This window comes from Marmota monax, unplaced genomic scaffold (assembly GCF_021218885.2).
Source record: "Marmota monax isolate L192 unplaced genomic scaffold, Marmota_monax_Labrador192_F-V1.1 WCK01_AAM20220418_F8-fsc00077, whole genome shotgun sequence".
NCBI classification, from domain to species: domain Eukaryota; kingdom Metazoa; phylum Chordata; class Mammalia; order Rodentia; family Sciuridae; genus Marmota; species Marmota monax.
Window position 1 is genome coordinate 6,354,390 of NW_026694610.1, and position 14,155 is coordinate 6,368,544.

General features: G+C 38.6%; 1 protein-coding gene across 4 annotated transcripts in view; it reads left to right on the top strand.

Moving 5' to 3' along the window:
• Nucleotides 1-14,155, top strand: part of Drosha (drosha ribonuclease III) — a 118,132-nt gene that overhangs the window by 75,551 nt on the left and 28,426 nt on the right. For all 4 annotated transcript variants that reach the window (XM_046422296.2, XM_046422297.2, XM_046422299.2 and 1 more), the window contains 3 exons: nucleotides 7,832-7,891; nucleotides 9,463-9,562; nucleotides 12,994-13,096. In XM_046422296.2, the coding sequence (XP_046278252.1) occupies nucleotides 7,832-7,891; nucleotides 9,463-9,562; nucleotides 12,994-13,096 (263 nt within the window). The remainder of the gene's footprint in view (nucleotides 1-7,831; nucleotides 7,892-9,462; nucleotides 9,563-12,993; nucleotides 13,097-14,155) is intronic.

Consider the following 14,155-nt stretch of genomic DNA (forward strand, 5'->3'; position numbering starts at 1 on the left):
GGGTGGCCTTGAGTCCCTGAAGAATCTGGGGAGAAAGTTGACTAGGTCTGTATAAACTCATTAGTACCCTTAAAAAACTGAGTGAACTCAAAGGCCTAATGGAAGAGACTGAGGTTACTAGCAGGAGGATTAAATTTTGTGTGAAGTTGAGCAGATTATATTTTGAAAGCCAACAGAGGAGATTACTTGAGGGCAGCTTTCCTTTTTTAAATAGGAAGGTGAAGAGTTGAATAGCTGTGGTTGTGGGTATTCAGACTAAATAGATTAAAGGTAGGTAGAGAGGGTCAGGAGTGATAGTTGAGGCAGTTGCTTCAGCCAATACCACAGCTAAAAGAATTGCTAGCAATGATCACACAGTCTCCTTTATGCATTTTTCCTCAACAGATAAAGAATGCCTTATCTTAAATGTTTAGGAAGTATTTCAGATTTGAGCTTTTTTAAAATTTTATTTTATAATATTTGCATTGATTTTAATGATTTGAATATCACTAATTTGAAAATCCAAATTCTCCAAAGTCCAAACTATTTTGAGCACTTATATGAAACTTGAAAAGTTTTGGATTTTGGAGCATTACCAGTTTTGGACGTTTGGCTGAGGGATGTTTAACCTGTATGCCACTTTCCTTTTTAAATTGGCTTGCCTCCATTTGCTCTCTTTCTGAGGTTGTCATGAACTTTCCTCTCTACTCAAGAGGTGAAAAGCAAGATAGCATGGAACTTTAAAATTCTGATTTGAAGTTGAACATATGCCTCACTAGGTGTTTTGTCAGAGTCTAAGATCAGAAAAAGGTCTACTTAGAGAGCCCTTAGTCAGGACATTATGACCATGTTTTCATTTTTATCCTTCTGTATTATAGAGTTTCCAGATCTCTCTAATTTTACTAAGAGGCCCTTGCACGCCCCTTTAACAAAGCTACACACACCATACTTTTCAATGATGAAAATATGGGTTTAAATCATCTTTGTCTCATACCACCCCAATTGTTGGTATGTAAATTATTTTTATATATATATATATATATATATATATTTTTTTTTTTTTTTTTTTTTTTTTTCTTTTCTTTTGGTACTAGGGATTGAACCCTGGAGTACGTAACCACTGAGCCATGTTCCCAGTCCTTTTTATTTTTTAATATTTTTTACTTTTGTAGTTGTAAATGGACACAATACCTTTGTTTTACTTATTTTTATGTCATGTTGAGGATTGAACCCAGTGCCTCACACTTGCTAGGCAAGCACTCTACCACTGAGCCACAACCCCAGCTCCCTTGTTTATTTTTTTGAGACAAGGTCTTGCTAAGTTGCTGAGGTGGACCTCAAACTTGTGATCCTCATACTTTAGCCTACTGAGTCACTAGGATTCCAAGCATGCACCACCACACCCAGTGAAATTACATGTTTTGATGGTATCATTCACATTTCACAGTATGTGTTTTTGCTCTATTAAAAGTGATGCTTATCTCCCCCCCCCCCCACCTTTTTGTTGTTGTTGTACTAGGGCCTGAACCTAGGGCCTTGCACATGCTAGGCAAGTGCTCTACTACTGAGCCACATCCCTAGCCAGAGTTGGCTTTTGGGCTGGACGGTGTGGCTCAATAGTATAGCACTGCTTCACATAACTGAAACTCAGAAAGGGCTTTCTTACCTTGGCAAAGGGGATGATATCTGAGAAATTATGTCGTTTCTGACTTTAACATTTTGAAAATGACATCAGAGAACAAATACTCTCTTGTCCTTTAACTCTGGCCTCTGCTGCTTTTTGCCATGAGAATGTTGTTTTTTGCTGATGGAGAATTGACCCTGGTGTCTGTTAAGAAGAGCCTCATAGCCTCTACTACCAGCATCTGCTGCAATTTGCTGCTACTAGCAGCTCGTACCTGTGGACAGTGCTGGAATCTGGACTTAAGAAGCTTCTCAAAAATTCAACTCAACAGACATTTATCCAGAGCCTTTTTAGTTTGTAGGTATTTTAGGAGATCCAAAGGCAAATAAGACAAAGCCCCTTCTAACCAGGAGGTGTAGGGTGAGAATTCTAGAAGCATAAATAACTTAATATAGGAGGGACTCTGCTAAGTGCTTCAGTGAAGATCAAAAGCAGGACATACACACAAAACTGTTGAGAGGCTCAGGATAGATCTGGCAGTTGTTTAGGGATTAGAGGTCAGTTTTATACTGTGAGCTGAATAATTGAGTTGACTTTAAACTATTTGCCCTCTCCTCTGTTTGTTTCTTGGTTGCTGTTATAAAATGGGTTGCTGTGGTCTCTGCTCCTTGGAAGTGTTTATCTTTGAAGCAGATTTTAAAATTCTAAGAATCAGTGGTTAGATCATCACTGCAGGCAAAAGACATAGGGAGAGCTAGTAGGTTGTATGGGTAATTTGCTTCTGGACACTCATATAATTGAAAATGGAAAGCAAGAGGGCCGAGAAGAACTGAACTCTTCTAGACCCTCTCTCCTCTCCTTCCATCCTCCATTACCATTAACGACTGACTGCCCTCTGCTAGAACACATGCAGATTGCCTCTTTGGTCAGGCATCTTGCTTGCTCTTTCTGGTACCTTGATTCTAGTTCTTAGCCGTAACCAGCTCCATAGCTTCCACCTGCTGAGTAAAGGCTAGGCCACCCGTCCTGGCAACTCCAGCTCCATGACCTAGCCCCAGGCCACTTTTCCAGGCATGTCTTTCTTTCCCCTGTGGCTGTCCATCTCCCATGTAGATCATCATTTCAGCCGCTTTGGAATCCCATGCAGCCTCGTGACAGCCTGTTCAAGTTCTGCTGATATTTACTTATTTGTACATGTTTTCTTGTGTACTGTGATTATGTTTGAAGGTCTGTTGTCCTACTTTTTTTTTGTCCCCCCTCCCTTTCTCTAACTAGTTCCTTCTTCAAAGCAAGCACTCAGTAATTAAGTATTAAAGGAAAGAATGTCATTCTCAATATTGCTTTTATTCCAGGCTATTTACTTATAGCCTAGAAAGAGAGACTTTGGGTCATTAAGCAGGGTAATGGTCATCAGAGGTCTAAACAGCTAGTGAGTGTCTTGTTTAATCTGATTTGGTGTTAGCTAGAATTTACAGAAAGGCACAAAGACTTAAAATTAATAAATAAATTTTGATAGCCTGTCTGCCTATCAAAACCATAAAATAATTAATTTTTATGATGGTATCCTCTCAAGCAAATATGCTATCCATAATTTTAAAAAGTGTCACTGTTGAAACCACATGAATCTCATTTGTATAGTTATATTTAACTCATGCAAATTGTGATGAAATATCACCACCAAAAGAGTTTCTGCAGGATTAGGCATTTGAAGGCATTCAAGATATTCATGCATTATCAGTAAGACCTTTGGGAAGGAGGAGCCAGGAGAGTGGTAGGGGAAACTTAAGAAAACTTAAGCAGCCTTGGTTTGGGTTTTGTTTCAAATTGATAGAGTCATTACCATATAAAACATATGAAAATCTATTGGGCCAATGGAGAGGTTTATTAGGACTGTTGACTGATGTCTGTATATTTAAGGCTATAACAGTTATAGGTGTCATCCCTTGATATTCATGGGGGATTTGTTCCAGCTTCCACACCCACTGTGGGTGCCAGAAATCCACTGGTTCAAGTCCCTTCTATAAAATGGCATAGTGTTGGTTCGTAACCTTGGATGTACATCCTCCTTTAAATCATCTCTGGATTATTTTTAATACCTAATACAATACAAATGCTATGTAAATAGTACTTAATACTCTAATATTTACGGGGTAATGAGAAGAGATGCAGTTTTGGGAGGATTATTTTCAGTTTGTTGTTGGTGGAATTTACAGATGCAGAACTCATAGATAGAGGGCTGACTGTATATTTTCAGGCAGATATACATAAATATTTTGCATTAAAATACAATAAGAAATGCATTTAGTATAAATAAATTCCACCAGTGGATTTACTCATTTAAACATTTCTAGTTAAATCTCAAGAGATCCTTCATGTGGGACTCAAAGTACAGTAGGGCTGTGACTTCTCCCCATATGTGTCTAGATAAATGCAATGAGCAGAAGTTCCTGAATTGGGTAGAAGGTTCCACTCACTGACTTCCCAGGTCCCTTGTGGCTCTACCTTACCAGTCATGCAGGACGACTAAAATTCAAGGAGAAAAAATGTTGTCTGTACACTCATTCCAGCAGTCACCCTGGAACTTGGCCCATGCCAAGATGGCTTTCCATGGAGTAAATGACACCTTGTAGTGCTTACTGTTACAGAGAACTCCTGAAGTTCTTAGAAAAAAATGGGTGTTTATTGCTCAGCAGACATCTCATCTTGAAGCTTGCTAGTGTGTATAAACTGTGTGGTTAAACAAAGTACAAACAATGGAAGAAGGAACAAAAGATTTGCCTCTGCTTTGAGAACTAGCTGCTCACTGTCCGTTTTTTCAGATAAACCAGTGGGTTAGGAATTGTCTGGTAGAAGAATAAACTAAAGTGGAATTTAATCACCATTTTGGTTTGTGGCTTTTTTTCCAGAATTTAATCATAATGTACATGTTAGAAAAACATGTTGAGTATGGGCAAATTATTTAATGAATGGCAGACTCATTATTGAATCAACCTGTTTAGAACTGTGACCTTGTATTTTAACAAACTGAATAATAGTCTAAGATTGTGGCCATTAAGATCCTAGACATAGGTTTTTTCTCCAGAAATGTTTATCAAAGAAATCAAGGTGAACCTTTGCCTGTCTGACATCACTTACTCACTTCTCAAGCAGCTCTTACTCTTGGACTAGATATCTTATTATTCTTCCATAGAGTAGAAGACAGTCCAAATGTGGTTTGTCCCCTCAACCCTCAGCCTCTTGCCAGGGTTTCTTGCTTTTATATTAACTGGATTTTGCTGTGTAATACTTTGAACTATTAGGACAAAAATAAAATAGAAAAATTCTACTACAGAAAACACATTTTCATTTTGCTGGCTAATGAAAAAGAATTACTGTAATTTTTTTCTTTTTAAAAACTCCCTGTTTCTGTTTTTCCTTTTTAAGTTATTTTTAGAGATACATGAGTATATATTTTTAATTTGTTCTTTTTAGATATATACGGAGTATAACTTCCCATTCTTGTGGTTGTTCATGATGTGGAGCCTGTTTCTCTTTTAGGACAGTACATCGTTAGGTTTTTTGAAATTAGCAAGAGGACTTAGGGGTTCCTTCATCTTAATGTTAAAGACTGCCCCCATTTCTTGATGCTTTTGGAGTTCAGGTGCATTTAATAGAGTACAAAATCGCAGTACTGAGTAGCTTCTAAACAATTAAAAAAAAAAACCCAACATTTTATATTTTACTGTGGAACTTTTTAGTTATTCTTGGCTGGTGGAGTGGCAGCAAAAAATAAAATGTCACTTAATGTCTAGTGTTTACTTGGTAAGAATAAGAAAAAATTTGTCAATGGACCTGTTACTTTTTTATTGTTGTTGTTGGGCTGGGAATGGAACCCAGGGCCTTGTACAAGCCCTCTTCCACTGAGCTACATCCCCAGCCTGAGTGCTAACCCTTTACATCTTGTGGGAATGAAGGTGGAGTGGTGGATCCTAGTATCTGTAGAATGGGCAGGACTGGGTAGAGAGAGGGAGCAGGGAAAGGAGCAAGCCTGGTGTATGGTGTGTGTGCAGGGTACAGAGTGGAGGTTGGTCAACAGGTTGGTCTACTATTGAAAGACCTGGGTGCAGTGGGACTGGTAGAGAAGGGCTTGACAGCCAGATAGGTTTAGACACGATGGTCAGCTATAGAATTTGGGGAGAAGATGAAGGTTAGGGTCAGAGATACTTCTGCTCAGGAGCTGCCTCTGTGTGCTGTACTTGGCTCTGGTGCTGTCGCTGTTCCTTCTGTCCCCTCCTCTTGTACTTCCCCCGTCCCGTGTTTTCTCTTTCAGCATATACTTGGGTATTGATATATTTAACTTCAGACAACACCATTTCTCAGCCTCTAGGCAGAATTAAGTTTGTTACCACCACTTCACAGATGGACTGTCAGTTGCCCCAGTGACTTTCATGTGACTGAAAGATTGCTCTGTCCCCATCTGACCTGAATATGCAATATGATCCTGGCCTACCACCTCTTTCTTGCAGCTCGCTCTACTGGCTGGAGGATAATGCACTGACCTCCATTTCCTCTACCTCCCTGGCCAGCCTTCTCCCTTTCTGGCTTCCCTCTGCTTCCCTCGCCTCTCAACCTTGACAGCCTCCTGGCTCAATCTAGGACCCCCTTCTTTTTTGCAGCTGCATTTTCTCCCCAAGTTGTGCCATCTAGTTTGCGCCCAAGTCCTGTCTATAAACACTGGCTTCTACTGAATAGCCTACCAGTTTTGTCCTCATAGAACCATGAAGAGTAGGTTAACACACCCAGCTCTTCACTGGCTCACGCCACATGGGAGCTTTGTGGGCACTTCAGAATGGCTAACATAAACCTCCTATGTGTTTCCATGGGATGTTGCACTTTGGTGTTCCTCTGCACAGTAGCTCACCATTTTTCCCCAGCCACTACAGCTGAACTCTAGGCTTTGACCTTTATTGTTTTTAGCTTCCTGATCTTGACTAGTAACCATCCTTTTCAGCTGTGTATCCAAAATGTACCCCATATCTAACTATACCTGTATTCCTTCACTGTCACCTCCCCAGCACAGGCAACTCCATGTCTCCTTGGGACTGTAGTACTCCCTCCAGCATTTCTCTTTCCTGTACAGCAACCAGGGAGGCCTTTTTTTTTTTTTTTTAATATTTTTTAGTTGTTGATGGATCTTTATTTATTTTTTTTTAATTTATTTGTATGTGGTGCTGAGAATCGAATCCAGTGCCCCATGCATGCTAGGCAAGCATGCTACCACTGAGCCACAACCCCAGCTCACCAGGAGGCCTTCTGAAAACTTAAATCGGTTTATGGCATGTCCCTGCTCACCAAAGACACAGTGGAAGAAGCATGTTAGTGTTGAGAGGTGGTGGCTACATTGGGTTTGCTGAGAGGCAGAAGGAATTTTCCCATTGGCCATCTTCCTGGTTGCTTCATCCTGATACCTCAGGAGAAACTAACAGCCTGTGAGATGTGACTTAATCATATAATTAACACATAAATAAAGTGTGATCCATGTATTAATTTTGAGAATGAACACCAGATAGGAATTCATAGAGAAGAAAATCTTTTCTCAAGGTCTAAGGATGAGTAGATTTTCAGTGTGGCTAGGTATGCAAGGTAGATAATGGAAAGTTCTACGGTGCCAGAGAGCCTGGCCTGAAAAGAGGCATCAAATATTTTAAGAGATGCCTTCTCCAAAGAGTAGGAGACAATTTGGAGCAGGAGCCCAACTCATAGGTGGGCAAGGATAATAGTGGTTGTGAGGTAGTAAAGGTGAGTTGGTTTGTTGTGAAGGATTTTACATACTGGGTTGAGTTGAGTTTCCTTGTGGAAAGCTATCTCGAGAACATGGAATCAAAACAGACTTTCCAGTGGTCAGTTCCAACTCTCACTAGAATGCACTCTCCTTTCTTTATCCACCTGATAGTAGTACAGAGATACTCCAATTGTTCCATGTCATGTGACTTTTCTGCATGCCCTGAGTCTGGTTCCCAGGGGAAACAAGCATAGATTAGATACCCTGAACCACACAGTATGAAAGACTGCCTTCCGCACTGCCCATGTCTTTGGCTAGGATGGTGGTTATTTGTGCTGACTGAGTAATAAGGCAGGGTGTTCTATTACTGAAAGACCCTCATGTTGATTCTCATGTTTCCTTTTTTAGAAGAGAGGTAGGGAAAGGAAGTGTGATGCTTTCAGTGATCTTTTAAATTCTTATTGTAGGATTAATCACAATGAACGGTTGGAATTTCTGGGTGATGCTGTTGTTGAGTTCCTGACCAGGTAAGTAGGCTTTTTTACAGTTCCCCAGTAATTACATTTTGTAGGTAACATACTTATTACATTACCTTCTTTGTAATTAGCTAAATAACGCATTGAAGCCCCTTGAATTTTGTCTCTTCTGTGGAGCTTAAAAGCTGCATGTCGGTGGCTCTTGCCCTGACAACTAACACTTGCTGCTGCTGTAATGAGTGAGATTATAAGATGAAAGGCCGGGTCTGTGTCCTGTCAAGCATATGTTAAAAGTTGCTTACAGCCGTCGGAGATCAGCTGGTCTTGGTCTAGATGCTTCAGAGCTTATATTCAATTTGAAAAGAAAAGGATGATATTTTAAAATGTCATTTCATCTTCCAGGATTTGTCTTTGATCCCTTTTTCACTCTTTCTGATCTCAAGGGAAGTAAAGCTTACAAGTAATTTTAATGACTAGATTTTGTGTGTGTGTGTGTGTGTGTGTTTTCAGACATGTTTTAGGATCCTTAATTTAAAGATAGGGGTATGAAAATGTGTGTCGTTTTTTCATACTCACATAATCTTTTTCTTTTTATCTAAATATTATTTTAGTTGCAGATGGACACAATATCTTTATTTATTTATTTTTATGTGGTGCTGATGATTGAACCCAGTGCATCACGCCTGTGAGGCAGATGCTCTACCACTGAGCTATAGCCCCTGCCCCACATAATCTGTCTTTTAAAGGGAGGAGACATGTTCTTCTCTTGGAACTATTTTGAGCTATTTTTATTCTCTTTGGGTCATTTCTTTTCACAGGAAGGACACGATGAGGAAAAAGGAGGACTTCCTAATCCTCTGAGACTAACTGTGCTTAGCCATCCTAATCCGCAGTTCTTGTCCAATGCTGGGCAGTATAGGAGGGGCTCACTGTAGTCCTGGCCTGGCTAGTTTTCTGTGTGGCCTTCTACCCAGGTCTCACACTTTTCTGGTTGGCTTCCCTAGGCTCATCCTGACAACAGAGCTAGCTCTGTGTGCCACTCCCAATTCTGCCCCTGCCCTTGTCTGTGCTTCGGAAGGCTCTGCCACTGTATGCCCTGCTCAGGGCTTTCCAGGATTCTCTTCAGAGACCACCTGTAACACCCAGCTGGGGAGACACATTTGTTTCCAGAGTTTCAGTAACTCTTGAGGGGAGGGGTACCGGGGATTGAACCCTGGGGTGCTTAATCACTAAGTAACTTTATTTTTTATTTTTTATTTTTTTGTGGTACTAGATATTGAACTGGGTCTCATGCATAGTAATAAGCTAATGTCCTACTACTGAACCACATCCCCAGTCCCCAATTTCAGATATGTTTGCTCTTAATAAAAACTGTAACAGTTTGTTTAGGTCTTGGTCATCATTAGATTTCAGAGATATCTTTTAATAGAAATAAATGTGGAAATAGGAGTGCATGGTGTCTTATGGGTTCCAGCACCTTCTTTATTGCTATTTAATGTCCACAGACTTTCAGTTCATCTGGTATTTGTTGCACAGATACTGTGTGCTAGCCCTATTTCTGTTTGCCATAGACAGAATTATGTGGTGCATATTTATTTATTTTTTTTTAATGTTTTTTGCAGTGTCCATTTGTACTATTTATTTCCCAGTCTGGAAGAAGGAGGATTAGCAACCTATAGGACTGCCATTGTTCAGAATCAGCACCTTGCCATGCTAGCAAAGGTATGGAAACATCTGAAGCATTTGTACTTAAGTTCTTTTCTTTAGTTCATGCATTTGAATGAGTAACTCTTTAGAGTGTATTAAGGATGTAATATTTTACAGACCAGAAGTATATTTTGTTTGGGTTTTAAGAATTTAGTTTTATTAGTTCAATTACCTTTGTGAATTTCATCAGCCACTAATGAACTCCACAGTGAGGTACCTTGAAAACTGATAAGGAAAAATTGACAGCTGTGTATGAACAGGGTAAAACATTTGGGGAAATGGAACATGGGAATAAAGCAAAAGAAGCGAAATACTTTGTTTTTGTTCCTTTATGTAGTATTTCTGTATTAAATTTGTTAATAATTTTATGTTAACATGGAATACTTCAGTTTACATTCATAGTGGGTACTTTATAGATCTTTGGGAATCCCCCAAATCTGAAATCCCATTAATTAATATTCAAATAGTACAAATGGACACTGCAAAAAACATAAAAAATAAATAAATAAATCCCCCAAATCTGAAATCCCATTAATTAAAATTTAGGGTTTAGGTTGTCTGGCTTGCCTCATTGACAGCTGAGTGACTAACAGGACCTCTTTGTAATTCGGATTCCTGCTAGGAATTTTACTTACATGGTGTGATTTGCTGTTTTCCTCTCTAAGCAGTGTTTATAGGAAATCATAACAGATAAGAACATGGGGGGCTGGGGTTGTAGCTCAGTGGTAGAGTGGTTGCCTAACATGTGCAAGACCCTGGGTTCGATCCCCAGCATTATGTAAAAAACTAAATAAACAAAATAAAAGTATTGTGTACATCTACAACTAAAAATATTTTAAAAATAAATAAATAAGAGCATGGGCACTTTTGCCGACCCGTGGGGGTTCCAGTCCACTCCCCTCATCTTGCCAACAGGGTGGGCTATGGTCCAGATATTCTCTACTCCAAGCCTCTGCTTTCCTATCTATGAAGTGGAAATGGCATTAGTCTCTGCCACACAGGCTGGTTATGAGAATTAGATGAGTTTTTATAAAGTGCTTGGCATGATGGTTGTTCATAGTAAGCACACAGAAGATGTAAATGACTTTTCTGGAGCTCGTTATTTTTATTGCTGTTACAACTGTTCTCATGATACATTTTTTTATTCTTGTAGACCTTTGGGTTTATGCAATAGTAGGCAGAGCTGTGACTCTTAAATCCCCAAATACCAAGAATTCACTGGAAAAGCTTCTATGAGTATTCTTTGATTTTTTTTTTTTTTTAGCTTAAGTAATTTCCCCTTTCATTTTGATATAAAAGTTGGGAATTTGACAGAAAAGGCTAGACAAAACCTGCCCTAATTTTATGACTGCTTTCTTGATTTGATATTTCCAAAGCATTAATTATTTTCAAAATGTGGTTAATTTTAGCCCGTGATTTTTGTGCTAGCAAGAATGCATGGTTTTATTTTATTTAATCCCATCATCGTCACAGTTGCAATGGCAGACTTTGAGCCAGCAGCTTTCCTGGCATTTGAGAATGTAAATAGGGGTGTCTTAATGAAAAAGTGTAGGCAACAACATAAGTAGCCTCCCAGTGAATGAAATTTCACAATATCATGTACGACTGCTTTAAATGCAGTTGGAAGTACATATTAACAAGTAGATTGTCATTGCCCCCCTTTAAAGTTTTCTTTTTCTATTTTAGGATGTAATGGAATTGCATAATTATTCAAACACATGTAGGAATGACAGTAGGAAGGATATTTTTGAAGTGTGGCAAATTGTCATAGGACAAAAGCAGAAGTTATTACATAACACATTGGGTACAGTACAGAGCCATGAGTAGTGCAGGGTGGCCAGTTTCCCTTTTCAGGGATTTATATTCTTCCTCCACCAAACCCAAGTCTTGACATTTCCATACCTCTGGGCTCCAGCAGAACACACTGGTGATCCCACCTTCTTCTCTAGACCAGTGGTCCTTAATGATTTGGGAGTTGCAGAATTAGAAGCTTACTGACCTCTTGAGAGTCTAATGTAAGCCTGAGGTCAGCTTTTCAGACGCTGAACATTTTGGCACACACAATAGCACACCACTCCTTGCTTTTCTTCTTTTTCTTTTGGTGGTAGGGATTGAATCACCAGGAACCAGCATGCATAAGTATGCTAAGCACACACTCTACCACTGAGCTACACTCCCAGCCTATATACTCTCTTCTTTTTAAAAGTTCTACCAATGCCTACATGGAAAAATAAGGATAATAGAGTAGGGACTCTGGGAAGTTGGAAAATTCACAGCACTCCAGAATAGTTGTTTTATAAGATGAAATGAGGTTTGCAGTCTGTTCTCAAGCAGGGCTCCAGAGATAACAAACAATTGGATTTTCCCAGTCAAGTTGTGAAACAGATGAAATTTACATATTTTAGTATAAATTTCTGCACTTTGGGATCAATTTTTTTTAAAAGGTGTTTCTGCTGTTACGTTTGTGATAGTGAAAACTCGCACTCGAGGATGCTTTATACTTTGAATTCCCAGCAAAACAAAATATTGATAGCATAATATGCCTCTTTTTGTTGTCTGTCATTTTCCATTATAAATGTATTTGTATATTTAATATACATCTGGAGACACACAAAATCTGAGTGTCTTATTTTAGGACTGATGAATCTCATATTGTCCTAGGTTTGTTCATTGACTTGCAACTTGTTCCATACTATGTGGCATGTTATTGCTTAGTAAGTATTTATAGAATTGAATTACATGGTAATGGAAAGCGATTTATTGCATGTCTCTGAAATGTTTGTATCATTCTCCTTTTATGAAAAGTATTATCATTTCATTCTCAGGAGTTTTATAAAAATATCCATCTATGTCTAGTTCTAAAAGGACTTATATTTAATTGAATATTAGGATATGAACTAAGTAGCTTTAGAAATCAAAAGAAAACATAAGTTAGACAGTATAATGAATCCAGAGGTAAAGTTAGTATACAGTGATGTATTCTTAAGTTCTATAGCTAGTGTGGGGCTACAGATTTGGCTTTAAACTTCTGAGTCCAAATAAAAAAAGAAATACAAATCCACTGAAAAAAATATTCCTAGATCCCTTAAGATAATTCATTGCTCAAAAGGTCTCTCTCAACCATAGAGAAATTTCATAAAGAGGCACAAGTACAAAGATAGAGGGCCTTCAGATCCTTGCCTTGTTCTAAACATGGATTTAGAGTGATAAGATCTGATCAGTTCAGAACCCTAAGTGCACTGTTGGAGTTTGGGTAAAAGTTGAGTTAGTCTGAACTGAATCACGTATAAAGGCCTCCTGATGGATGGTAGACTAAGCTCTCTTAACGTACTGACACATGACCAGTGGCTTGTAGCCAGCGGCCCTCTCCCCAGGAGATGCTGAGTTATTATAGTTAGGATTTTGGCAAACTCTCTCCGAACTTACTGTCATTTTGAATTTCATAGAAACTTGAACTGGATCGATTTATGCTATATGCTCATGGACCGGACCTGTGCAGAGAATCGGACCTCCGACATGCAATGGCTAATTGTTTTGAAGCCTTGATAGGTAATCTCCCTTTAAAATCGTCCTTCCTTCTTGCATGTCTGATCTATCTGAAGAGCACATAAAACTCAAGTGTGGAAACTTGGGATAGAATTACTTGTTCCCAAAGCACTTGAGATCCTTAGTACAATGCCTGCTACCTTGTCTCCTAGTATTTTTAGTTCCTCTGAAGCTTTTTTTTTTTTCCCGTTCTTGGTTCCTGTGAGTATCTGATGTTGTATAGATGTTTAGTATTTCTGGAATTGAAGTGAATTAAAATGGAGATGGATTACTTTCCAGATTTAATTTATCTCATACAAAAACAAATTGGGTTGCTACAGTTGTCTCAGTGTTGATTTTGACCACATTTTGAATTACTTGCAAGATTTTCTAATTTAAACATCTTGAAAATACCACATTTTAAAAATCCTGGGTTTGAGTCTATATAACTAATATTTGTTCAAGTGAAGCAAGATTGATGTAGACTCCAAACTGCTCACTCAGGTTCCTTATAACTAATGCTACTTTTTGTTTGTAACCAGAATAGTTAGCTGTTGGTACAGGAAAGTTATGAAGAGTTAATTAGCTGATGATTACAAGTATGCTTTTCAATGAATGTTGTAGTAGATTGACAATTTTTCACTTTTTTATAAAGTACATTTTATTTTCAAAGACCTGTACGTCTTTATCATTCTTGCCCTCATCCTTTGAAAATGAATATAAAAGCTTCCCATTATAGTTTCATGATGATGATAGTAGCAAGACAATGTTTAATAATTATCCTCAGTCTTTCACTGGTATGTCTATTTTTCACAAATAGGTCTATTTTCAGAGACTTTATCACATGAAATTAATGTGCTCTGTACATAGAATATTTTTGACAGTTAATGTTACTGTTGGCTCCAGAGCCAAGCAGATGTGATTCAGTTCCCTGTTCAGTTATCAGATCTGTGTCTCTGGTAAGTTATCCTGTCTCTTTGATCTTCAGCTTCAACATCTGAGAGATGGAGATAGTTTCACTCACTCACAGAGTTCTTGAAAGGATATAGTCCTGACAGCATTCAATCCAGAACAGAGTTCTAC